This window comes from Larus michahellis, chromosome 7 (assembly GCF_964199755.1).
Source record: "Larus michahellis chromosome 7, bLarMic1.1, whole genome shotgun sequence".
Lineage (NCBI taxonomy): Eukaryota > Metazoa > Chordata > Aves > Charadriiformes > Laridae > Larus > Larus michahellis.
Window position 1 is genome coordinate 60,580,331 of NC_133902.1, and position 26,113 is coordinate 60,606,443.

The 26,113-nt window shown below is 39.9% G+C and overlaps 1 protein-coding gene across 7 annotated transcripts; it reads right to left on the bottom strand.

Moving 5' to 3' along the window:
- Positions 1 to 68: 68 nt before the first annotated feature.
- WDSUB1 (WD repeat, sterile alpha motif and U-box domain containing 1) lies at positions 69 to 26,025 on the bottom strand. Of its 7 annotated transcripts, XM_074595050.1 has the most exons (12): positions 25,649 to 25,925; positions 25,427 to 25,544; positions 22,858 to 23,279; positions 20,385 to 20,569; positions 16,023 to 16,115; positions 15,805 to 15,898; positions 13,574 to 13,607; positions 12,093 to 12,133; positions 11,890 to 11,996; positions 11,035 to 11,214; positions 2,363 to 2,497; positions 69 to 491 (listed from the first exon to the last, which is right to left on the bottom strand). In XM_074595050.1, exons 3-12 carry the CDS (start codon positions 23,253 to 23,255, stop codon positions 319 to 321), a joined length of 1,440 nt encoding a protein of 479 aa, XP_074451151.1. In that variant the 5' UTR covers positions 23,256 to 23,279; positions 25,427 to 25,544; positions 25,649 to 25,925; the 3' UTR covers positions 69 to 318. The 7 variants fall into 7 exon arrangements, with proteins under 7 accessions (XP_074451151.1, XP_074451148.1, XP_074451146.1 ...); XM_074595047.1 differs by having other exon boundaries at positions 25,427 to 26,025; XM_074595045.1 differs by lacking the exon at positions 25,427 to 25,544 and having other exon boundaries at positions 25,737 to 26,023.
- Positions 26,026 to 26,113: the final 88 nt, after the last annotated feature.

Below are 26,113 nucleotides of genomic sequence, written 5' to 3' on the forward strand. Positions count from 1 at the left end.
ATATACTTTGCTGTTTCCTAGCTTCTGAAAGACTAACTTTGGCAAAATCAAGACTCAGAACTCATAAATGTAGTGAAAATTTTAAGAAAACTTTATTTGAAAAATTGCACATCTTAAACAGAAATTACCAATAACTGAAGTTTTTCAGTAATTTTCTGGGAGCATCCAACAGTGCAGACTTTCTCACAAACATTTAAATGACAGCCACAGGTAGAACAGAAACATAATGCTTTCCTTCCAGTGGTTTCTGATGATACAATTATTTTCTTTAGCTACATACAATTTCATTTCAATTGATTTTAATGAACACCTTCACAACTAAGTGGTGTAAGTGTGTTTCTGCTGCGTCTCCAGCCAGCGACCGATGGCCATTTTTAGTGTCCTGTTTGGTGTAAGCACAAGAGAGGGCAGAGGAAGGTTTGTCATGGGACTAGATCGTCTTTTATTGCTGATCCAGTTTTCTATTGCGTCCTTTTCATAGGAGTAGCCATCTACAAAAAAACCATCATCAAAAGCTTATATTTCAGCTGCTTGGGCCCTGTTACACTGTACAGTTTTAGCTATTTACATTTAAAAGGGAATTGGTATTCCCAAACAGGAAATTTGGGATACAGAAAAATTACATGGTCTGTGAAAGCTTTACCATAAACTCATACATACTTGTTTCAGATTACATGGTTTAATGCATTACAATAAAACTTTATACAGCATTGTTAAGATGAAGATTTTAAATTATACCGTACTCAGCAAACTAACCAGTACAAGTTGTCTTAGAAAGCACTGCAAATGTATCCGTCAGTTACAGCTGCATCAGTTCATTGACGACGATAAAGCGGCGTATTGTTGGAAAAATTCTCGGATTTGTGTCTGAAACCGCCCCCAAGAGCCAGCTGTGGCGTAAGGATGGGCTGGGGAAAGGGCCCTGCCAAAAGGCTGCCCTTGTGCGGGGGTGGTTTGGGCTGGGATGTCACGAGCGGCAGACACGTGCTAAACCAGCCCTTTCCCACGCAAGGGCTTGGCTCTGATCAGGTCACGGGATTAAGCTGTCTTCGTGCATTAACTTGTGACTAGGGTGCACAAGTGCTAAACAAACAGCCCCAAACTACATAAAGTCTTCCTGTGTCCGTCTTTGTGGTTAAGGAATTCTATCCAGTACAGCTAAAGTTCATTACAAGGCTGTACATAGCAATCATCAGCGCTGCTGCCAAAGGTCGCTGCGCCTGCAGCCTTCCCTGTCTGACTGACAGAAACCTCGAACCAGGGAGGTGACGAGCCAGGACACGGCACTGACAATCGGCGTTTATAACAACATCGACAGTCGGTGTTTATAACAACAGTGCTGCTTGGGGCCTTGGAAAACAGGTTCCTTTAAAGGCGATCAGCCGATGCTCATCCTAGTGCCTGCACCTGCAGCTTCTCGGCTCTGGTGGTTGTGTTGAGTGCCGCGTCCCTCTACAGCCCATGGGGGAGCCCCACCACGCGTTTGTGGGTCATACCCAGCCCCTGCCCCAGTACTTAGAGAAATACGTGACACTGCTGGGGTTTGCTAGTTAAGGACAATGGGGGAGGAAAGCCCGAGGGTACTGAACCAGTACAGTACATGAAACAGGGCTGGTAATAAAACCCACATGTTAGTTAAAAAAAAAATAAAATGCCTGGGGGTGGGGGGTGGGAACTCCTGGCCAAGAAAAAAAAAAATCAGTATAATAATCAAAGCTGTGCTATACTGAAAATGCATAAAAGGCATGTTGCTATTAAAGTTACTGCACGCCTTTGGTTAATAAAACCATTAGATTTTAATCACAATTTAAACAAACATTTCCATTTAGCTGGATCCAAAGATCTTGAGTAACGTTTTAAAAATAATTTTCACTTCAAGAACACTTTATAGTAAAAAAAAAAAAAACCCACAATGAAAGCTGACCATGAGTATAAACAGTTCAGGGTAGTTTCTTGTTTCTATCTCTGACTGCAAAGTACCAAAATACATTATTCCCGTGTTAAATAATTGAAGTAAAAGCTGCCTGAGCTCTGTGGCTCCCACTGCTGCAGGCTGCACCATGCTCAGGGAGGAATATGCAATCTTAAGTTTGTAATTATATTTGCAAGGACACATAGAGGGAGGACCATTTTAAAAATCATCTATACAGCCTGATCAGCAGAGCTGACACTAAGGGAATTGCCTGATACAGTATTTTTCTCCGTATCAGAGATGTAATTTGGCAAATCAAACATTTGCCACAGTTCTATTTTGTTGCAACCGCTATTCAGAATAGTTTATCTTTCTACAACTGATAAGATATGCCAATTTTTGTGTTCCCATACCCTTAAGTAATTCATTTCAGTCAATTTAAAGGCATACCTGCTGCAATGACAGGATCCTTCATAAGCTCCCTTGTTATAGGACATAAAAACTCATCAGGGACAGTAACAGAGGTCATTTTCATCCTCAGTTCTTCAATTTTCTGGAGGACTTTACTGCGCCGGCCTAGTGACTCTGAAAAATTATCCATACGTGAAGTGGACAACGCAGACATGTAAGGCAAAGAGGTTAGGTCTTGCATTAATTAGCAGTTGTGTTACAGGAGACAGCTCCGTCTCGCCACCCCCACCTATCACAGGAAAACACGCAGACGCCCTTGGCCACCGTTACAAACAGCTCAGCTGCAGCACGTCATGCCTGCTGGCAAATAACAACTTTGGGGAGCAATGCAAACAAAAGAGTAAAACTAACGCAAGGACGTGGCCACCTGGCAGAACTGTATTTTAGCTGATGCACAGGAGAATCGCACTCACTGCACATGCAAAGCTAACGGGAGGTACAACTGCCACACAGTGGGAGACAGCAGTGTTTCTCCCTTGAAACAACTATTGAAGTAACCGTGTGAAGGTACACGTGCCATCGTCACCTCCAAACAGAAGACAACCTACCAGCAACGCACCTGAGGACTCGTCACCTCGGACCAGGTTTTGCCCTGCAACTTGGCACAGGGTCCCCATTACGGGTATAAATGCTGCCATGTTTTCTTTCAGACTGTTTAGCTCAGGGGCACTCGAGCCAATAAAGGGAAGACGCATCAACACTAACTTTGCTGTCTTCAAACAATGCCTCGATACAACAATAAGGTGTGTTTGTACACTGTGCCTGCAAATTACACTTCATTGTGGTATGTTCTATTTCATGAAGAGATAAGGTCTTAGACTTGCAGCACATCAATGCTCGGGTAATGCTTGTATCAAAATGGAAATAACTTTTACAATTAAATTGTACACTGGCATTCCTCTGCACAGAAAAGTCCATCACATTTATAATGAGGTGCACTCTCATTCACACAGTATCAATAAAACTTCATTTACTCCCAACTGTCCGTTCTTAAAAAAAAATAAATTAAAAAACGCCTCACTGTAGACAATCTCCTTGGCAAGACTATGATAAACCTTAAAAAAACCTGGGTAAGACGTACCGAATCCCTCACGATACACACAGACCACGACCCGTTGTTCAGGTCTCGTAACCAGAGCTCTGTTATTACAATGCATGAGATTGTTCCCACCGAACACTGCTACTGCTAAACTAATCGCAGAAAACATTAAGTTCTCTTCTAGCAGCTCTAGAGAGCAAAGTAAGAGTATCTTGATGAGTTTCTCAACTCCCTGTATTGTTTTTAAATGTTTGGCACAGAATTAGATATAATAGCACAAATGCTGCTAACTTACTATTATTAAACATGCTATATTAAATCACTTACTTACATTTATAATTTCACTATCAAACAAGACAGCCCAAGCAGAAAGCAGTGCAAGCACTATGCACTCACTCCATGTAAACAAAAACAATGCATATTTGATTTAGCTCTATCCAAAACAAAACAAAACAAACAGCTGTATCCAACAGAAAACTCATGCTGAAAAAATGCATGCGATTTCTGACCAGAACTGAACACCATCTTACATGCTGGGGAGTAGAACGACATTTCAGAAGAAATTGTTTTCAGAAAACATGAGTAAGACGCCTGGTAGCCTCGTCACCCTTCCCTTTATGCTGACGTACAGCTCCAGTCTAACATACACTTAGTGTTCACAGTTGCTATTTTGTAATTTGATGGTATTTGAATATATTATTACAAATGTTCTCAAATTAGATACGTACTATTGCAAGGGAAGGTAGCACAGCTGGTTCTTGGCAGAAAACAAAATCCCTTAAAAAAATAAAATCCAGTGGTGGGGATGGATAGGGGAAGAGGGGCCTGTTCTTGTGAGCAGTAAGAATCTTGGGTTCCGTAAAGATGCAACTAATTCATTTCAGTTCAATTAAATACAATCAATCTCTTTTGCCTAAAAATGACCTGTGGTGTCTCGGTGCCCTTATTTTGTCTGAGTCTGTGAAAATTGCATTAGTTTGGGGTTGCGTTTTTTTTTTTAAGGAAGAATACTTTGACTGACATTTGTGGGACTTGAAAGCTCTTCTCTCGACAATGTACGTATTGTGGTATAAACTCTTTTTCATGATCAGGTAAGGCATCACGAATAACAGTTAACACCTACTCCCCCATGAAGGGTCACAAGTTTATTTAAGTATCCCCAAACTGATTTGAGTACTATTACCTGTTTACTGAGATTATACAATAGCTGTGAATCTGGAAAAAAGAGCTGTATCTGTGTTTGAGACAGCAGCCATTCTTTCCAACTTACTTGTGAGTAGAAGAGGAAAAAAGAAATCTGACGAGAAAAGTAATTTTATAGTTCTATAAACCATCACACTACAATTTCAACCTGCCAAAACTGGAAATGCATCCCAGATACCAGTAACCTTCATCTTGCAGCAGCATAAACCCTTTTTCCTTTTAAAAATTGCTTTATGTCAAAAAAACCTGCGGGTGTAACGTGTCACTATTTTTTCTTCCCATCTAGTAGTGATAAATACTGGTTCCTACTAGTTGATACGACAGTCTTCCAACCAACTGCTCTGCTCCATCTGCAGACTGGCCTTAACATACCAGTGCTTCCAGCTTGACTGAACAATTCATCATCTGCCTCAAACAACACGTGCAAAGTGATAAAACTCAGTCACACTAATACACAAGTTGTTTTAATCAGCAAAGACAAAAGATGTCACATTGTAAGAAAAACATGCAAAAGAAAAAAATTAACCTACGTTTCCTTAATAAGGACTATATAATGACATATGTAAAGATAAAGACAATGTAAGAACTGGATTACAGTATTGAAATACAATAAAAGTTCATGCTTACTCTTAGGAAGAGTTTGCATGGCAATTCTGTAAAAATCTGCAAGATCTGCTTGGGATTAAGAAAAATTAAGAATATAACCAAAGGAAAGAAAGGTATACAAGGAACCAAATAATTCTGTAGTTACAACTGGATTTTGAGGGCATCTTCTACAATCTTCATCACAGGGTCAATTTTTCCTAAATTCCTTTCATGCAAACAGATTAAAGATTATTGCATCCACTCTGCACATCAGTTAACTACCTCCTGATTAAATCTCTAGTCAGGGATTAAAGAATTATCCATGACACATAATCTTTTGAAAGCTAGCTATAAAAGAATACTTAAAATAAGATTTTGTTGATATAGGCAAAGTCCGTGCAATTTTCTGTTTAATCTTGGAATCATAGAATGGTTTGGGTGGGAAGGGACCTTAAAGACCACCCAGCGCCACCCCCTGCCCTGGGCAGGGACACCTCCCACCAGCCCAGGTTGCTCCAAGCCCCGTCCAACCTGGCCTTGAACCCCTCCAGGGATGGGGCAGCCACAGCTTCTCTGGGCAACCTGGGCCAGGGGCTCACCACCCTCACAGCAAAGTAATCTACACTGGGCAATTCCCCCAAAGTTTACTGCCACTTCAGTACACATGTAAGGCATAGTGAATCAAGTGATTCAAATTCTGCTCCAAAGTGGTGTTTTCAAGCTCATTCTCAGACCCAGAGTTTCTTGCTAGAGACATGAAACGAGAAAGAACTTACTCATACTATTTGTATGTACCTAGAGTGAAACCTTAAAACCAAAAGAGGAAGAAAAAACCCCCCATCTTTGATGATTTCAAAATGCAGCTTATCCACAGTCATCCTTGTCTTATGTTCTAAGGACACCCTGCAGTAGGTGAGGAGAGAGCTGAACTGTCTTTAAGACAACCCGTTCTCTTTACATACCTAACCAAAACCAGGATTGAGTCAATGAAAAGACGCGTCCTCAATGTGCTGCAGAAGAAAGGAAAGTATTTGCAATGCCTCCAACTTCTTTACAATTTGTGAAATTACACTACAAAATACTTTGTATGGCACTAGCCCCTAAACTGAAGGGGTGGCTTTGCAAAAAGTAGACCTACTCTCAGCTCCTGCCCACCCTCTGCAAACAAACTGAAGTCAAGATTCACCTTACGTTAACACATTCTGTAACTCTGGTAGGAAAAAAAAGAGTATGCAGGCGTGGAACAATATACCCCCATTGTCTCTTCTGCACTGGAAGAAGCAGCGTATTCCTTCGGTCAGAGACTGAACCGCGTCACAGAACTGCAATGAATGTGTCATTGTGGCTGTTGAGAACAAGAAATCCTGAACTCTGTTGAATCTACACAGGCTTTTCAGCTAGAACGTATATAATGGTCACTTCACTTTTGCACAACATCTTACAGAGTTTAATACAGTGTTATTTATATTATACGACAATTAGGTTGGAAAGAGGGTAGTTCCATTTGCATGGTAATGAAGCATTCTTTCAAAAAGCTGTCAAAAACAAAGAAGCTAATGAAATGTTATGTGAACGACTTGCTGATCGCTTTCTCTTGGATTAAACTCCTTCAAAGGCGTGAGGATACCCTTTTTATTAAATGCAAATCAGAGCTAAAGCAAAGACTAACAGGACAATAAATAAGCAGCTAACAAAAAATAAAAGAAAAAGCTCCTATCCTGTCAATCATCAAGTAAAACGGTCTAAAAAACGCTCAAGAGTTCTTTGGCAAGATCTTATGGAACTAGTAAATGTTGCATTTTTAGAGCAAAGAAAACAGGTTATCAAGGAGAGAAAGAATGTGCTCATTCAAGTATTTGTATAGTGATGGACTCCTAAAACTTAGTTAAACTGGAATTTGAATTACACTGAAAAGCATGTAAGTTTTGGTCAGATAGTATTTTCCTATTTGGTAAATGCTTGAGCTATGGCAGACAGAGAACAATTCTTCAAGTCAAATATATCAGGCCGTAATTTCTATTCTGTGCCAACTGTAGTTGTAGAATGATATTTAGAAGCAGAATCACAAGCATTTACAACTTCAGAACTGAATGATTTGAATGATTTTATTTGTCGACTTTGAGTAGCACATAAGCACAGATATCGACTTTGAGTCGATACATAAGCACATATGTCGACTTTGAGTAGCACATAAGCACATATATGCTTGAGTAGCACATAAGAAGCCATAAACCTGGCTTCTGTTGTCAAGGACAACAAAAAAAGCTTCTATAAATATATTAGCAATAGGAAGAGGACTAAGGATTATCTCTGTCCTCTAGTAGATGGGGCCGGCAACATAGTGACCAAGGATGAGGAAAAGGCTGAGGTACTTAATGAACTCTTTGCCTCAGTCTTCAGCAGTAGGACCAGTTGTTCCCTGAGCACCCAGACCCCTGAACTAGAAGACAGGGATGGGGAGCAGAATGAAGCCCCTCTAATCCAAAGGGAAATGGTGAGGGACCTGCTTCAGCACCTGGATGTGCACAAATCTATGGGGCCGGATGGGATCCACCCAAGGGTATTGAAAGAGCTGGCGGAGGTGCTCGCCAGGCCACTTGGTATCATTTATGAGCAGTCCTGGACAACCGGGGAGGTCGCAGCTGACTGGAGGTTAGCAAATGTGACACCCATCCACAAGAAGGGCCGGAAGGAGGATCCGGGGAACTACAGGCCAGTCAGTCTGACCTCGGTGCCTGGGAAGGTCATGGAACAGATCCTCCTCAGTGCCATTACACGGCACATGCAGGAGAACAGGGTGATCAGGCCCAGTCAGCATGGGTTTGTGAAGGGCAGGTCATGCCTATCAAACCTAATATCCTTCTATGATAAGGTGACCCACTTAGTGGATGAGGGAAAAGCTGTGGATGTTATCTACTTGGATTTTTGCAAAGCTTTTGACACTGTTTCCCACAGCATTCTCCTGGAGAAACTGGCTGCTCATGGCCTGGACAGGTGTACTCTTCGCTGGGTAAAAAACTGGCTGGATGGCCGTGCCCAGAGAGTGGTGGTAAATGGAGTTAAATCCAGTTGGTGTCCAGTCACAAGTGGTGTCCGCCAGGGTTCGGTGCTGGGGCCGGTTCTCTTTAATATCTTTATCAATGATCTGGATGAAGGGATCGAATGCACCCTCAGTAAGTTCGCAGATGACACTAAGCTGGGCGGGCGTGTTGATCTGCTTGAGGGTAGGTTGGCTCTGCAGAGGGATCTGGACAGGCTGGACCGATGGGCTGAGACCAATGGTATGAGGTTCAACAAGGCCAAGTGCCGGGTCCTGCACTTGGGACACAACAACCCCATGCAGCGCTACAGGATTGGGGCAGAATGGCTTGAAAGCAGCTCGACAGAAAAGGACTTGGGAGTGTTGGTTGACAGACGGCTGAATATGAGCCAGCAGTGTGCCCAGGTGGCCAAGAAGGCCAACAGCATCCTAGCCTGTATCAGGAATAGTGTGGTGAGCCGGACTAGGGAAGTGATCATCCCCCTGTACTCGGCACTGGTGAGGCCCCACCTCGAGTACTGCGTTCAGTTTTGGGCCCCTCGCTACAGGAGGGACATTGAGGTGTTGGAGCGTGTCCAGAGAAGGGCTACAAAGCTGGTGAGGGGTCTGGAGGACAAACCTTATGAAGAACGACTGGGGGAGCTGGGGTTGTTTAGCCTGGAGAAGAGGAGGCTGAGGGGAGACCTTATCACCCTCTACAACTACCTGAAAGGAGGTTGTAGAGAGATGGGGGCTGACCTCTTCTCCCTGGTGACAAGTGATAGGACGAGGGGAAACGGGTTCAAGTTACGTCAGGGGAGGTTTAGATTAGATATTAGGAGACATTTTTTCACTGAAAGGGTTATTAAACATTGGAATAGGCTGCCCAGGGAGGTGGTGGATTCACCATCCCTGGAGGTGTTTAAAAAAAGGGTAGATGGGGCACTGAGGGACATGGTTTAGAAGTGGCTCTTGTCAGGGTAGGCTAAAGGTTGGACTCGATGATCTTAAAGGTCCCTTCCAACCTCAACAATTCTATGATTCTATGATCTATAAAATGTTGATATAACCACTGAAGTGTAACTCATTGCTTCACATTGCATATATGCTGGTTCATATTTGTGGAGCAGCTTATGTTTATTAAGATAGTAAGTGATTTCAGTTAGAGCTTTTTTAAAAATTTCTTGCAGCTGCCCAATACCTGTGAAAATCTGACTACGATTCTATAATGGGTGTTATGATGGGCGTTAAAGTACCTACCAGAGAACAAGCACTGCAAAAGACCAAAAGTCTTGAGAACAGAGACAGAACAATGAGCATTTTACCTGATAACGGGAAAGAACATACCGAAGCTCTTGCAGCTCATACGTGCAATCAATCCTCACTGCATCCTTTTACAGCAAATGAAAAAGCCAGAAAGCAACAGCTTCCCATAATCAGCCTGTATTCTACATGTGCTCTGTTTGCATCTTATAGCCTGCCTTAGAATGGGCTTTTACAACTCAGATTTTGTTATTTGAGTTTGAAATTGCTCTTGATAGTCATTTCAAATCTATCAATCAGGCAACATATGCTTGTGTTGATTTTTTTTTCCCCATAGAGAATGCTATATTTAGCAGGTCAGTTCTCATCACTGGTCACGCTGCATTCAGGTCTCACCTAACTTTATAGTCAGCATTATTTGATTAGCCTCAGCTGGTGATTGCTGCAACAGAGTTTTAGGCTATTCCAAAGTTAAAGAAAACGTGTGCAGAAACTGCTGAAGCCAAGTGTCTTTCATGGATAACAATTCCTGATAGATTCCCAGCATCTCTCTTGATTTCTAGAATTCAACAAAGCTGATAAACAGAGATACTATGGTGCGATACAGACCAGTGCAACACACACATAAAACAAAAAAGGAAGGGAGCAGTCTTCCTACAATGAAGAATACTAACTTCTAGAAATAAAACTGTACTTTTTAAAAGGTATATTAACTTACTCAGTGTTTTGCTATACTTGATCTCACTTTGGCAAACATACCAGCACCTAATTTACACCTAAATCTAGCCATCAAAATTAATAGAGAATTTATATTCAGAAAGTTCCAGTGTGGTTCACCATCCTTAAATTTCTTATTTCAGAATTACCGCTTTGAAATCATTACTAATATGGCACTTCCTCGTGATTCCTCCTAAAATGTAATCACAGTTTTGTAATAAAGTGACAGGACGATTTATCAACTAGGACACCTGGCGAATTATGAAGTGTCTGAGCCAGGCAAGCTTTGCTTGATCCTCAGTAAATGTCAACATCAAATGCTTAATCTCCAAAATAAGTAAAAACTAGAACATACCTTGTGTTTTTCTATTATGGTAACAGTACACTGAAGAATTTCATTGCTAAATTCAAAGTAGTTGACCACATAGTACTATAAACATGGCACTTTTGCAGACTGATAGGAAAAACTATAGAGTACCCTATTTACCAAAGTCAGAATCATTAAGTATACACAAAAGCTGAAATTCCTTTTCCACAGCTTAACAACACAAGATCTAAAAAGGAAAACAGAAACAAAAGCAGGTAAGATCACTTAACATGGCATTGTTGGTGGAAGCCCATTTTTATGTCTCTAGGTATAGGCAAACACCCCAAAGAAGTACTGTGGATTATGTGACATGAGGGGTTTTTATCAGCCCTGGTAATGAAATAAAAATGCATTTCAGAGGAAAACACATCCATGTATGGAACTCCTGACTCGCTTTCATTCCACCATTTCACATGTACTCTAAAGATTAAAAACTATTTGGATTTCTATACTCTTACCAATTTTTAATTCATTAGCCAGACTTTCTTTAGTAAGATTCAGTAGTTCCTTGCCATCAATGTTATTCCTTTTGAAAAGCCCAACAAAGTCTGCTAAGTCTTGTGCACAAAGCCAGGCTGAAACATCATCCTCTGACCAGTCCTCAACAGCCACCTTAGATTCATTTTCTACAGTATTTGCTTTGGAAAGAAAAGATAAAAAACATTATTAGACATGACTTCGGTGGGGGGAAATAATTTGGGTTTGTCTTTTACCTATCAATTTTCAAAGTTTGGAGGAATTTTCTCTCAGATGCCTACACTTCTGTCAAATTTGAATTGAACTAAAAGACAGAAAAGCATCAGCAGACACTGAAACCAAGTCTCATACCTCCTTAGAAAAGCAGAACAAAATCAAGATTTACTCTTGAGCTTTGAAAAAAGATCTATGTACCTTTGTTGCACATACTTTAGGTGCTGATATATTTTGTAACATTAATTATCCTGGAGTTTTTTTCATATAACAACTGGTAAGCTGTATTTTTTGCTGACAATTATGCTTGCAATTAGCATATTTTCTGTTTAACTCATTGCTTGTGATACTTGTCCAAAGTCTTTCAGTGCTCTGGGAATATTCATCTCTTAAATGCTGTCCAGAGAGCAAGAAATGGCAAATATCAGAAAAGAAGATACAGAAATATACTCCTAGTATATATTTTCTTTAAAAAGCCAAAAAGATAATACCTCTGTAGGACATTAACAAGATCAATTCAGAGAAAAGATAAATAACGTGCACATAATCATTCAGTTACAAACTGACTGCATGTAAACAAAAGTGGGGGGTTTTGCATCTTCAGAAGGTGTTTGCACACTAACCTGCACAGGGCTGCTTAAGGTCAAAGTGCCATATGTTCACAGTTTTATCCATTGAACCTGTGGCAAGTAAGGGACTACATGGTGCAAAAGCACACGTTGTAACATATCTACAAATAAAAACAGATGTGTGAAAATTCACAAGAAAAGATTTAATTTCTTTAATTTATTAACAGTAAAACAGAACAATCATATTGGATTCTTACCTGGTATGCTGAGACAAAGTATGAAGGGTATTGCCAGTAGTCTGTAAAGGAATATTTGTGATTTTAAATCTTTAAAGAACAACAAGAATATTCATTCATTTGTATACTTTCTTTCAAAATAAGGAATAATACTGCTTCTTGGACGATGACAGAAGTTACGTTCAGAGAAGTTATACAACCATGACAAAGCTGATCAGCAGCAGAGTCAGAAACGCAACCTGGATTTCCTGCTTGAAGCACCCTATTCAATTTGATGGAACACTGCTGTCCTTCAACCACCAGCCACCATGGAACTTCCAGCATAACAATTCAGAAATACCAACTGAATTAATTACAACCATATTGGCTGGTTGCTCATGTGGGTAAAAACGTTTCATCTACAAATCCAGGATTAGAAATTACTAAGAGGCAAGTCAAATTCAAACAGACTTCATGATACAATCCTTCAGTTGGACTAATAATTACTTACACCTGTATTTCTCCTATTTGGCCACTAGATGCTACTAAAAAACAAAACCCTAACAAAACCCATAAGTTTTAACTTATGATTTGAAAGATTTTCCTTCTTATGAAAGATACTATTCCTTTGACAGGTACAGACAGACTGGAAAGATGAAGAGTGAAGTTACTCTGAATCACTAATTGATTGGTCAGCACTCTAGTTTTTTGACCTCTCCATCATGAGCAAAGTGCTCTATTTTAGGTTGAAATCTCTCCCTCCCATGAAGGTCTATTGTCCCCACTTCTCCTCAACAGCTGTAAGTTATTGTCCCATTTGGTAAAAACCTAAGGCCAGAAAAGGTGACAAATAGTATTAAGAAATACTTATGCTTTGGTTTTCTGCATGTTTCAGTTTTCTGAAGTTCTAAAAATCTAGGGGACTTCTTACGTATCTGTCTAAGCTTCAAACTACTAAAATAATTGCGTCAAAAACTGGGAAGGCATCAAATTAGTAGTTTTGGTGAAAAACTTTAATCCTAACTGAAAAGTTGTATCAATACAATAGCGTGTGCAAAGCCAGCTGGAAAAGTTTAAAATTTGTTCATCCTTCATTTTCAGCAAAATTATTATTAATACTATAAAGTACTAAAGGTAAATACCACTTAGAGATGAACCACAAAGGAGGTAATAATAGTATTCTAGAAAATGCCTAAACAATTTTAAAGAGAATACATTGTATTTAACAGAAAAACATTTCTTGAATTATTATGCTTCTATGTTACTCTTATATTTTTATAGTCTACTGTAGAGAAGTCAAATAACAAACCCCTCAAAGAAACGTAAATAAAAAGTGACTAAGACTGGTAAATTTTCAAGAGATATTTTTCCTCAAATCCCCCTCCCCCCCCAAATGCACAGTATATATTTTGGGTTTACAGAGTGGCTATTTTTTAATATTTGTTTGATAAGGCACTGCAGAAGCAGTGCTGATATTTCAAGACAACAATCCAATGGATGATCTTGCACTATGCTATACTTACAGTTTCATATATTATGACACACTTGTCCACAGACCTTTAAAAAAAAACCCCAACACATCAACATTAAAATGATGCAGAGAGGAAAAAGGAAATTATTTTAAATTAAGAATAGGAAGAAAAAAAAACTTTTCCACAAACAGAATAAGAGCCAACATTTCTTAACACACTCTATGAAAACTTAGATATTTAAATCCCTTCCACCCATTCCCATCTTAAAAGATCACCACTGATTAGCTGTACCTCCATCACGATGTAAAAACAGCAGTTAAATACGAAAACTCTGCAAGTCAGAGTTTCCCTGATGTGGAGGATTTGCACAGCGTTTACACAAACTGGCCCCACTCCCAGTGCTCCCCATCGTCTGTACCATATCTACTTTATGTCTTTGCAAGCAGTATCTGTAAAGCAGATGCACAGAATCTGGGTATCCACGATCTGCTCTCAGCACTTCTAGTTATTTTTGAAACCTTGCAGAGCAAGGAAGTAGTGCAATGCCATACATAATATACAGTGGTGCAATGCAATCAATGCATAACATATTTAATGAAATACAAATTGCATGGTTATTTACCGCGACAGCAGTGCTCCCTGAAAGACTTTATGGGATAGACATTTCACTTATGACAATATAAGTGAAAACAATAATTTGTACGTCTAATGGAAAATAAAATAACTCCAGATCACAAACATTCATAAGGAACTTCAAATACTGAAAAAGACTCTCTTGAAAAGAATACAAAGCAAAATGCCGAAGTAAGCTATTGTATCCTGGGGTCTGCATAGTTTTAAGTTTATCTGCTGGCTATTATAATTTTTCTTTTTCCTTCGCAAGACGTTAGTTTTTCCGTTTCGGTTAAAAAAGTCTTTGTAAAAAAGACAATTAAAATTTAGAGTTGAATCATTGTATTTGTTATTTCAAGTTACTGCTTAGGCAGTTTAGAAGTGATCAAGCACTGTTCATGGGAAGTGCAGAATAAAAACATACATCCATTAATAGTCATAAAAACATAAATCATAATATCTAATTTATTTATAATTTCCTCTTTCAATAGCTTGATCCCTGAGGAAAGCCACTAGTAACCAGCTGCCAGTTTATCTTCGTGCTGATGACCACCAACAACCATCTGAGTCCGACAGTCCCACCATTTTTCCACACAACTTACTGCGTCCACTTTTCTGATCTGTATCTCACCAGTTTGGCTCTAAGACTACATTGGGGGCCCACGTCAAAAGCCTGGCTAAAGCTGAGGCATAAAGCGCACGCTGCTCCCGCCTCGCTCACACACCAGGCCTCTCCTCACAGGTGGCAGCCATGTTGGCCAGGCTCAGTTTGCCCTTGGTCATCTCCTGCTGCTTTCCCCAACACGCTGTGCTTGGGAATGGCTTCCAAACCCACTGCAAGGATTCGATCCATACCCTTCCCAGAGACTGCCATTACACCGACTGGCCTGTAGTTCTCTAGATCCTCTACTTGCTCTTCTTGGAGGTAAATTGCATCTTCCTAGTCATCAGGAATCTTCCTATCACCTCCACCCTCCCGGGCCTTTCAGGCGTAATACAGTGACCTTGCAATGACACTGGCAACCAACTCCCTTATCACCCTCTAACCAAGACTAATCATAATACTAGTCTCTGACTGATGGCTCATGATTAATTTGGGTCTTGACTATTATTCTGTACAGGGCTGACATCAAAACCACTGGTATGCAGTTATCTCAATTGTGCACTTTTTATGGAAAAAAGGCTTATGTTGCCATACTCTTTGAGCATGGATCAGTGAAGGCATTTTTAATTTCAACCAAATCTATCACAGACAAAAATCTCCAGATATTTAACTTTTTAAAAGTTCCTGAAAGTGCATGAGTGAGAAGGAAATCCTAAATGGTGTCCCAAAGAGATGGTAAGATTGCAATGTAGATTTGTATTTTTCATAGATGCTAGAGTATCCGCATGAAAGGCCACATAAATGTCCCAAAATCAGGAAATCATGAATTACAATACTCAAGAGAACAGAGCTTGCAATGTCCTAAATTTCAAAGTCAATCACCTAAAAGACACAGACCTACTGGAAACACATTTCAATAGCTCTGCCAGTCACAGAACTACTCCTTAATTATTGGAAATATATTTTGAAATCTCCAACTCTTTTGAACTTTCTGTTTTACAACACTGAAGCGTGAACCTGGACAGCCATCTGCATGAAATTTAAGCAAGTAAAAGATACTGCTTACCCTGAAACTAACATCTGCCCATCATAAGAAAATGCACAAGCCAGAACTGGGGCAGAATGTCCATTCAGTGTGCATTTATATTTCAATTCAACACCTAAAAATACAAAAAGTCAATTATTACATACGTATCTATTTGACAAGGTGTAAGACAAGTTGGATGTAAACTGTCACTAAAGACTTAGGACAATGGAATATGAAAAAAGCATCACTATACACACCTAAGAAATCCGCAAACAAAATAAGCCAGAGTTTGATCTGATTGTCTTGACCACAAGAAGCCATCTGGAAGTATGTGAATCCATGTTCACCATCTGATAAAATTCAAATATATTAATGGGAATCAGAAGCACTGAAAATAACGGTATATCAGTAAACTGCATCAGCATCCTTACACTGGAATTTGGTGAATTTCCTTAACGTCAGTACTACTTTTAAAAAGTGTTAATAAAAATAATTGCAGAAGTCCTAAAACCATTTAGAAGTAGGAAATAGGCATCACTATTACACTGTTTCCTGAACAAGCAGATAAAGACCAGAACTGGCCTCACATTTTAAGTTTTCTTGATGATAAATGTTCGATTTCTCTATCTACTGAGTGCAACAATATAGTCTTTTAACCTAAATTATATGGTTATATCCATTTCTTCTACAGTTCAGTAGTTCTCAAACTCAACCACCTACACATGTACAAAATTTGAGAGTATCTGACAGGCTATTTTCATAATTTTAAATGTTCCATTTTTTATTTTTATAAACTAAGTAATGTTTCATGACTGCTGTCCAGCCAACCACTCGAGAAATACTGCATTAAAGATGAAATACAACAGTAATAGTTTTATAGCTTTCCCCTCTGTATTCAGTGGATATGAACATTTCTGAATTACCATGTTCCATTCTAAATGTGCTGTTTCAGCCCATGACGAATTATTTCTTATTTATTCTTAAATTCTATGCCAAATTATTTCTCCTTTTCTAGTCCACTGAGCTGGCATATCAGCCTGACACGAGTCACCATAACAATCCTTCAGTGGCATTACCCCTGCCAGTACCAAGTCTTAGAATTCCTACAAGAATCACCAGGATTAAGAAATCAGAAAATCGTAACAGACATTTTGAGGGCTCATATTTCCAGCTCTGTAGTTTACCAGAATTGTCAAAATGTTTACTGTCAAGTGTTTTACAAAATAATCCCAGAGATTTTATCTCCATTTTTCCACTACACAAAGTATATTTTAATTTCCTATGGTTATCACAATAAAATCCCAGTAGATGTAGACCTGTTTGTTCACAGGAAGAGTCAGAGCTACTACAACTGTGACAGATCTTACGACTTACCTCAAATCTGTTAAACGTTAAAGCATCAAAGTGCATCATTTTTGCTAGGATTTTACAGTGTAAGATTTGGGTCTCACAGAGAGATGAGTAACACGCATTAGCTATCATGTTGTAAAAACATGTTTCTTGGTAACTAAGAACACGGTACTTGGAAACTTGGTCTGGATGAGAATTCTGACATGACGCACAGACTCTGACACTATTTTACAAGTTACCAAATTGTTAATGGGGTATTAACGTGTTGTACACACAGAGCATTCTGGGATAACTTGGGAGGAGGACTACACTGTCTTCCACTGAGGTTCACTAGAAAATTTTAGCAAGATCTGCCAATTTTTTACCAGTATTGCTAGGTAATTTCACTGAAGTTTACTTATTCAGGAGGAGGGCAGCACCAAAGGTTTTCAGTTGGATGGGAAAGCCCACACAGCATTCAACTGCTCTAGATCTGATGAGCTTCTATGCAACTGTGACAGAATCCAGTTTAAAGGTAGGAGAATCATCTGTTACAAGTAGTCTAAAGCACAAAGAACCAAGCAGAAACCCTGGTTCTAATTTTGCTCTGAATTAAGCAGGTAAAGAGAGTCTTAATGTAAAACCATCTTTAATTGTACTGGATAAACACTACTTGTATGGATTTTGTATGTGTTAAATCTGCCAATAATCCCAGAAGTTTCGACCCTTGGTGATTAAATAGCAACACACAGAAAGGAAAAATGCTGATTTTCAATAACATATGGCTTAAGTAAAATTAAGTATGATCATAAACCAGATTTAAAAAATCCCCACACTGTAGGAAATACTTGCTTTCTTGCCTATTTCTCTCTATCTTGGCAGAAGGGCAGAAGGATGAAGGGCTGGCAACGTACTTTTTTAAACCAAGAGAATAATCACAACAGGAAACGGAATGGTGGAAATTACACCCCGATCTGTTTCAGCTTCAACGTGTTCCTCTTCCCTCAGATGCAACCCTTGGTCCACAATGGAGTTTTTTGGGTAGTATTTTCACCAAGAAAGATCTAGAGGTGTTATTTAAAGATTAATCCCCTTTCAATTATGGCAGATTAATTCACTGCTGTCCTTACACCTTTCAGTGGACGCACATTTGATTGATTTGGTATTGTCAGTCACTAATTCTCTGTACTGAAGTATATGCTCACATCCTACTTCCTCAGCTTTCTCCTGCTTCTGTCCTGCTTTTTTTCTGCTGCTTCTCCTGCTTTCTTCCTGCTCTGGTACCACCTTCTTAGCCAAGGTGGTACACAGACAGCAGTACTTACTACTGTGTTTAGCACTGAAAGATGAGAGTGGCTGCTCAGTTATAATTTTTGGTACCTTTGAAAGAGCAGCTCATGTGTGCTCCAAAAACAGAAGCCTACATATCTGTATGGAGACCACTTTATCCCCATAGCAGATCTGGAATGCACAAAAGTAGACCTGGAAGGTTGTTAACACAAGTTACACCATTACGTCCTAAATCGGACAATGAGGCTTCTGCCCAATTTCCCAACCTCCATCAAAAGCAGATGATTACGTGATTTTCTAACCCTTTATTAAACACTTTTGCCTAACAAAAATTTATACAAATTAACCTTTCAGCTTTTCAGACTCTTATAAATATTTCAGAATTTCCAATATTACGTTGTTCGGCTATGACACTTTCCTGCACTGCAATTAACTTGTACGAGGATATTTCAAATAGAAGTTCTTTTTGTTTGTGCAAATGTTTCTTCCCACCATACAAGCTTAGACATACAACCCTTCAGTATTCCCACACAATTATAGAAAATGCCTGTGTTGTGACACAACTATACGGGTTTTGGCTGGAATAGTAGCTCCTATGGTGTTTTGGGACAGTGGCCCAAGCAGTGCTGATAACATGGGGGTGTGTTAGTCACTGCTGGGCGGTGCTTGCAGAGTCCCCAGGGCTACCCCGCTCCTCACCTCCCACCAGCATTGGGCTGGGGGGCACAGGGAGCTCGGAGGGGACACGGCCAGCACAGCTGACCCCAACCGACCAAGGGATGTCCCAGACCATACAGCAGCATGCCCAATAAAAGAGCTGGGGGAAAGGAGGGGGAAGGCGGGGACGTTCAGAGTTAAGGCATTTGTCTTCTCAAGTCACTGTTAGGCGTGATGGAGCCCGGCCTCCCCGGGGATGGCTGAACACCCGTCTGTGATGGGAAGCGGTGAATGAATTCCCAGCTTTGCTTTGCCTGTGCGTGCAACTTTTGACTTCTCTATTAAACTGCCTTTATCTTAACCCATAAGTTTTTGTACTTTTGCCCTTTGATTCTCTCCCGCATCCCACTGGGAGAGAGTACGCGAGCAGCTGTGTGGGGCTGAGCTGCCCACCAGGGTTAAATCACGACAATAATTTTAAAAGGCTATACACAAAAATGCAAAACTTTCCGTGAGATAGCTGGAAGTTTAAATATGCAATTTTCAGTATACAAGTTTTTGCATATAGAGAAACTAATTATTTTAGTTTCACAGAAAGCCTTACAAATGTGAAATGAATGAGAACTGAATATAATATGCAATACAGCCCAGAGAAAATCCTACGTTATACACGCCTTATGTTTTTGATCTCAATACCCAAATATATGCAAGAATATCAGATTTCGTTCTCAAAAGAAAATAACTGTGAAGGAACAAGCACATAATGACAAAATTGAAATGCAACTTACACAGTGAGGTCAGCTAAACCAGATGTAAGACATTTAACAGTACCACATCTTGTTGGGACACATCAGACTCTGGGCTCATTGCTCCCCCAAATTCCTCCAACTGAGAAAGTCAGGTGCAGGAAAAGAGTCTATCCATTCACATCCCACAGCTCAAGCATTCAGCTTATTAGGTGTACAGTTCTCTGCATTGATTTAATCCAGTCCTGCTCCTTGGGGAACCAACGTATGAAAGAGTAAAGTGGGAATGGCAATCAAGCACTGCATCTTCTAACTCCCTTGTGAGCCCTGGGAGGTAGGCTTCACTTACAGACACTGCCCAAATGTTTTCCAAACCCCCGACAGGAGTATTAGCTACTGAAAGCTATCATAAGCACGCTAATCACCTTGTTCGTTGACCAAGCATGTTCCTCATCATCAACCTGATGACAACTTTTACTTAAGAATATTCAGAATATTCTAAAACATCAGCATCAGTATCTTGAGCACTGATGACAAAAAGAATATGAAAACAAGAGCTAGAGAGAAATGACTTGACTGATGAGTCAAGTAACTAACCAGAAATTGGCTGTGAAGAAATATCACAGCAGGTAACGCCAAGATCATGTGCTTTTTCATTACACAGGCATCTCATTTTATCATCCCAAATGGTTAAATCACCACACGATGATCCAGTGACAAAGAAATTTCCATTAGGAGAAAATGCACAGGCCACCAAAGAACCATCTTTAACATTCCCAGATCTGAAAAGCAAGAGTACATGGGATTTGAATTTAGAATAAGTAATGTTCTGAAGAAGTGATCTCTAAAATGCAATCTGTTACAATAAGCCAAACTGTTACAAGCTTTGCACTTTGGAACTTGGTAATATAAAGGAGAGAAACTCACACCAACTGCGGAAAGAGATGCAAAATAAACACAACTGCAGGAACCAGGAGCTACTCTTTGACTGCAGGAGGAAAAATGTGAGATGGCACCCCAAGGCAATAATTTTAACTGAATGATAAAATAATTTTTAAACTAAAGACAATCTGCGTGGACTTACCATTTGAAAGGCACAATGCATTGTTAAAATTCTATGGCTGGATAAATTTTAAAAGTCAAAGACAAATACACAACCATCATAACATAGACTTACATGTACACAAATGGGACAAAACAGAACACCCACTAACCCATTGATAAGCTGTAGCTAAGTAGAATACTTTGTGGTTTATGATACGGGGTTAATTTTGGACTACTCATACACAAGAGAAAGCAATGTGAAAAAAAAAGAAAGATTTCTACATTTTAACTAAGTCAGTGAAAGCACTTTGTAAAACTGATCTTAACAGAAAATTCCTAGCAGATATAGAAGCGTGGTCAATCCTCAGGAAGGAAGTGGAGTCAACCCAACAGCCTTAGGTTAGCTGATAGCAACCTAAAGTCAATTGGAATGAAGTGTCTCACTCCTTTTAATGGACACTAAATCCAGCCCAGCATGCATAGTTGAATCTTTAAGCACAGGAAAAAAAATCACAGCCGAAAGCAAGTCATACAACAAGAAACCGTCAGTCTTATTTACTCTGCCATTGTATTTTGTAGAACAGCTGCTCATTCTCCTTTGCTGATAGAAATTTTATTTACTGCCAGAGGTGTCAAACTTAATGACAGAGAAGACAAATCAATAAACTTTCCTGAGAGTCTCTCTAATCAGACACAGGACCTTCAAAAAAGCATTGACTCCCTTAATTCTATCATTAAGAATACTATCAAATACACTACAGTGCTTCCCAGTTTTATATGTACAATTCTTTTTCCTTAGTGCAGCTTTTAAAACTTTCCTGCTTTCACACAAAAACCTGCAGATGCTGCTTTGAAAACTAAAAATATAATCAATAGTACTACATATTTTCAGAGTATATATTTAAGTCTTTCAGGCCATCAGCATTGGAACTACTGAATACTGAATACTTTAAGAAATACACATAAATTAACTTGCTTTCATGTTGTTCACATCCATCATAGAGATGATTTAAATAGCCATCTTACTTCACCATTTGAACAGACAGCCAATTACAACAGTTGAGCTGATAAGAAGTAACTGAGTACCTTTGTTGTAATTACCATCCATATATTTAGTCAAGTGACACAACAGTGTGGTAAAAGGTATTCTGTGTTCTCTTTTTATCAACTGTTGCAAAAGAAACAGAGTACCACAGACTGACGTTAGATGGTTAACTAAAATCTTCTGACGTTTTTAAGTACCCTTGATCTCAGCTTTAAGAAAACAGGACACGTGCACTTTTCTATCTGCAATTACAAGTGACAGTAACAATAAAAAAAATTCATCAGCCAAATATATATATACACACACACATACCCCAAAATATATACCATTAAAGTTAAGTAGACTATTGTTGGCATGTTAACACTTCGAAATGAACTTTTAAAAGTGAAGTGGACAGGATTGGAATGTTCAAGTTCTTTCTTGTTTCTTTAAAATGTAAACACAAAATAGAATAATTTCTGCCGAAAACAACAATATAGCTTCTACATAGTCATTATACCTCCACCTTTCAACTAGCAGGAAATTAAGGATGTAGGTCTAAACCATACATCACTGCATATATTAATAGCCTATACTTGTAGTAAATTCCTTTTAATATTTCTGGGGTATCACAGTTTGTTGACCCACTGTTTAGAAACCAGACGCATGCAGTATGCAATGCATCCTGATTTCATGTTAAATCAATGAACTCTCACGAACTTTAAAAAAAAAATATCAGTATCTAGATGAAAGATAACTCAGTAAAAATTAAAGCTTCTTGAGTTTGCATTGTTTAACTTTAAAAAGAAAAAGATTCAGCTCTTCTCCCTCTCATCTTTTTGTCTTCTAAATCTTATTCCTGTTTCTCTGTGATATCAATCAGTGGTTGACTGACTGATATACCAGACTGCAAGTACAGTACACTGTACACAGTACAGCATACTACTTAAATTATATTCTTGTCATTGTAAACACGGCAGTCAAAAAATATTTGGCACTCACCTGTAGAGTTTCAGTGACTGCATGTTCCAAAGAATGAGGCTGCCATCCGCTGCCCCTGACACGAGATACGTGGAGTCAGGAGAGAATCGGCAGACTCTGACAGGACTGCCGCTGGGCTGCGCTAGCACTGCCAGCACCTGGCCATCACCAGCATCCCAGAGCATGGTTGTGCCGTCTGTTGAACATGACGCTAAAACACGTCCTGATGCAGAGAAGCAGCAGCAGTGGACAGCGTATGTATGACCTTTCAAAGGCGAGTACGGAAGCTCGGTAAAGTTGTTTAAAGAGTAAACACGAATTGTTTTGTCCAAGGAACAAGTAGCCAAGCACGATGATGAGAAGGCACAGTAGTTGACATCATCACTATGGTCCACTAAAGTGTGAACTAGTGTTGCCATTTTATTTACTTTCAACAAAAATATCTGAAAAGAAGTTTAACAGTTAGACTTATCTCTCCTATTTCAAAAATGAAACAAAGTACCTTAAGAAGACACATTCTTCACAAAAAAAAAAATAAATACATTTGCAGAGGCAGATTTTTCATCTAAACATTGTTTTATCTTCAACTTAAATCAGAGATTAATCACAGCAATGAGATGAGGGGTTTATGACTTGGTCAGAATTAACATATCTAAACTTTTAATGCCAGCTTGTGATTTTGCAGTACAACATGCAAGATTACGTAGTAGCTACTTGGTCTTAGAACAGTGGCAAACCAAGTTATTCTAGTTATTTAAATTATGCTAAGACGTTCACTGTTCAAATTTGTTATTATTTGCATCTAGACACAACAGAGTACATGGGCAACTGTATTAATTAGGGCTGCACAAGGAAGATAGAATGGTTTGGGCTCAAGGGACCTTTAGAGATCATCTAGTCCAACCCCCTGCCATGGGCCCGGACATCTTCCACTAGGTCAGTTTGCTCGAAGTCCCACCACTTTCAGGGATGGGGTATCCACAGCTTCTCTGTTCCAGGGTCTCACCAGCAAATATTAAAAAGAACATTTACATCCTCTCTCAGCAATGCTGTGCCTCTGCTTATACAGCAACCAATGCTGTAGGAGAGTCCTACAGAAGCAGTCAGAGACACTGTTCGCTCTTTATTTGCCTTAATTTGCTATTAGCAAACATGTCCTCAACTATCCTTTGCTCTAACAGAAAACAATTAGTACAGTATAGACCCAAGAGCAATGCTTCAGCCATACCAAGAGCATTTATACAAAAAATAATCTTACACCTTTATTTAAACACTTTCAGAAACTATAACCGCGTGTATTTGGCATTCTTTTTCTTCCCGCTTACAACTCCAAAAAAGTATGTTTGTATGTCATCATTAACCCACAAAAAGTAATCAAGAAGTAGTATCAAAAATATTCCTGGGAATTATTCTAATCTGCAGTTTGCTGAAATACATTCCAATGAATTATACCTTGCAGTTTGCAGATTCAACAGTTGTTACATTCCTTTTAAAAAGACAGCATTTAGAGCACTTGTTATAATACAACTATGAAGACAATTGTATATGTACTTTAGAATAAAACCAGACTAATCAATAAATTCAAAGCTGCAGGTCTAACATAGATGGGCACTAAGATTTGATGACCAGAGTCCAAGATAAATTTTCCTTTCCAGGCACGAATATCATATTCCAATTCAAACTTCTGCTAGCTTTCACAGTTAGGCAGCAACATTAGTGACAGCAAAACATCAGACTAATACCAACAAGAATCTTGTGTTGCCCCAATTTTCATGTAAATCAAACACCACGTACTGAGCAACATATTTAAGTCGAAATCAAAATGTGAATATTAAGAGGGTGATCAGGATCTGAACCTCTCCAGAAATTGCATTTGCATTAAGCAACAAAAGAAAATATGAACTCCCTGCACATTTTCCCTGTACTTAAGACTGCTGGGACCGGTTTAGCTCTCAGCATCAGACAAGGGATTTACATTGCTGATGTCTGAGAAAGCCCCCAAAAGGTACATTCCAACCTGTTCCTCCCCATGCTGCAGATCACAGATAAGCTTCCCGAGAATAAGGAAGGACAGAGCCAAAAGGAAGTGCCTACAACTCTCAAAAGTTGTTTATCCTGAACAAAAGCAGCCATGCAATTTACACTGAGTTAACTTATCTAAACCATCAGACTATTATTTAAGTGCTTCATCCTGAACAGTAATTTCAGAGCTAAGAGGCAACCCCAAACAGGTGTTTATATATATATACACACACATAATTGTTTTTACATTTTTATGCATACATATTTTACATATTTTTATACATACACACATATGTTTGTATATATGTGGACATATAAATATGTATAAATGTATATGCATGCATACACACGTATACATGTGTGCATGTAGACAAAAAAGTATATAAGGGAAAAATAACTGTTCCTTTCTGGCAGTACTTGGCATGCTAATTTAAAGATCAGGTATTTTAATACTCTCTATTTTAGCTTCCGGGTTCTCCTAGTTTTATTACTAATTCTCTTTACAACCATTAAACAGATTATGTAGTGTCAACAGCATCTCTCATTTGTAGAAAGAAAATCAACGTACTTCCTTCAACTATGAGAAACCAGAGTCAGACAAAACTTGACATCTGGAAAGATGAGGCTAAAAAAGGCACCTTAATCTCGTTGTTAGATTTTCAGGAGCTCACTGCAGAAAAGCAAACCTAGGAATGAGAGGTTTCGGGTATCAGTAGTTTAAACTCGCTGAGGGAGCAGCGAGGATCCGGAGCGTTTGTCACCAGAGAGACGCTTAGCGATACAGCATTACCTTCTCTAGAATTACAATTTCGCTAGCCCACAGGCAGCTGCTCACGGAAAACGCTGGGGCGGTGCCAGCACCACCGACAGCCCCTTACCGCTGCCACCGCCGCGGCCTGGACCCCGTCACGCCGCGCTCCGGAGGCGCCGGCCGGGGGCGGTCGGTCCCTCACCCGGGCTCTGGCGGCGGGTCTCGGTCAAGCACCCGGGAAGGGCCTTGCTTCGGCCGCCCCCGCGGACCTTCCGCAACGGCAGCCGCGGGCCGCGCCGCCCGCCCGGCGCTGAGGGGAGGGGCCGGCCGCAGGGACCCCGGCTCGCCGCCTCTCCCGGGCACGGCAGCGCCCCGGCCCCGCCCGCCCCGCCAGGACACGGGCCTGCCACCGCCCCGCGCAGAGGCGCTGCGCACGCGCAGATCAGCTCCCACCCCCCCTCCCGCCGTCTCCGCGTGGTGCAGCCCGGCGCAGGGCAGGCGGCG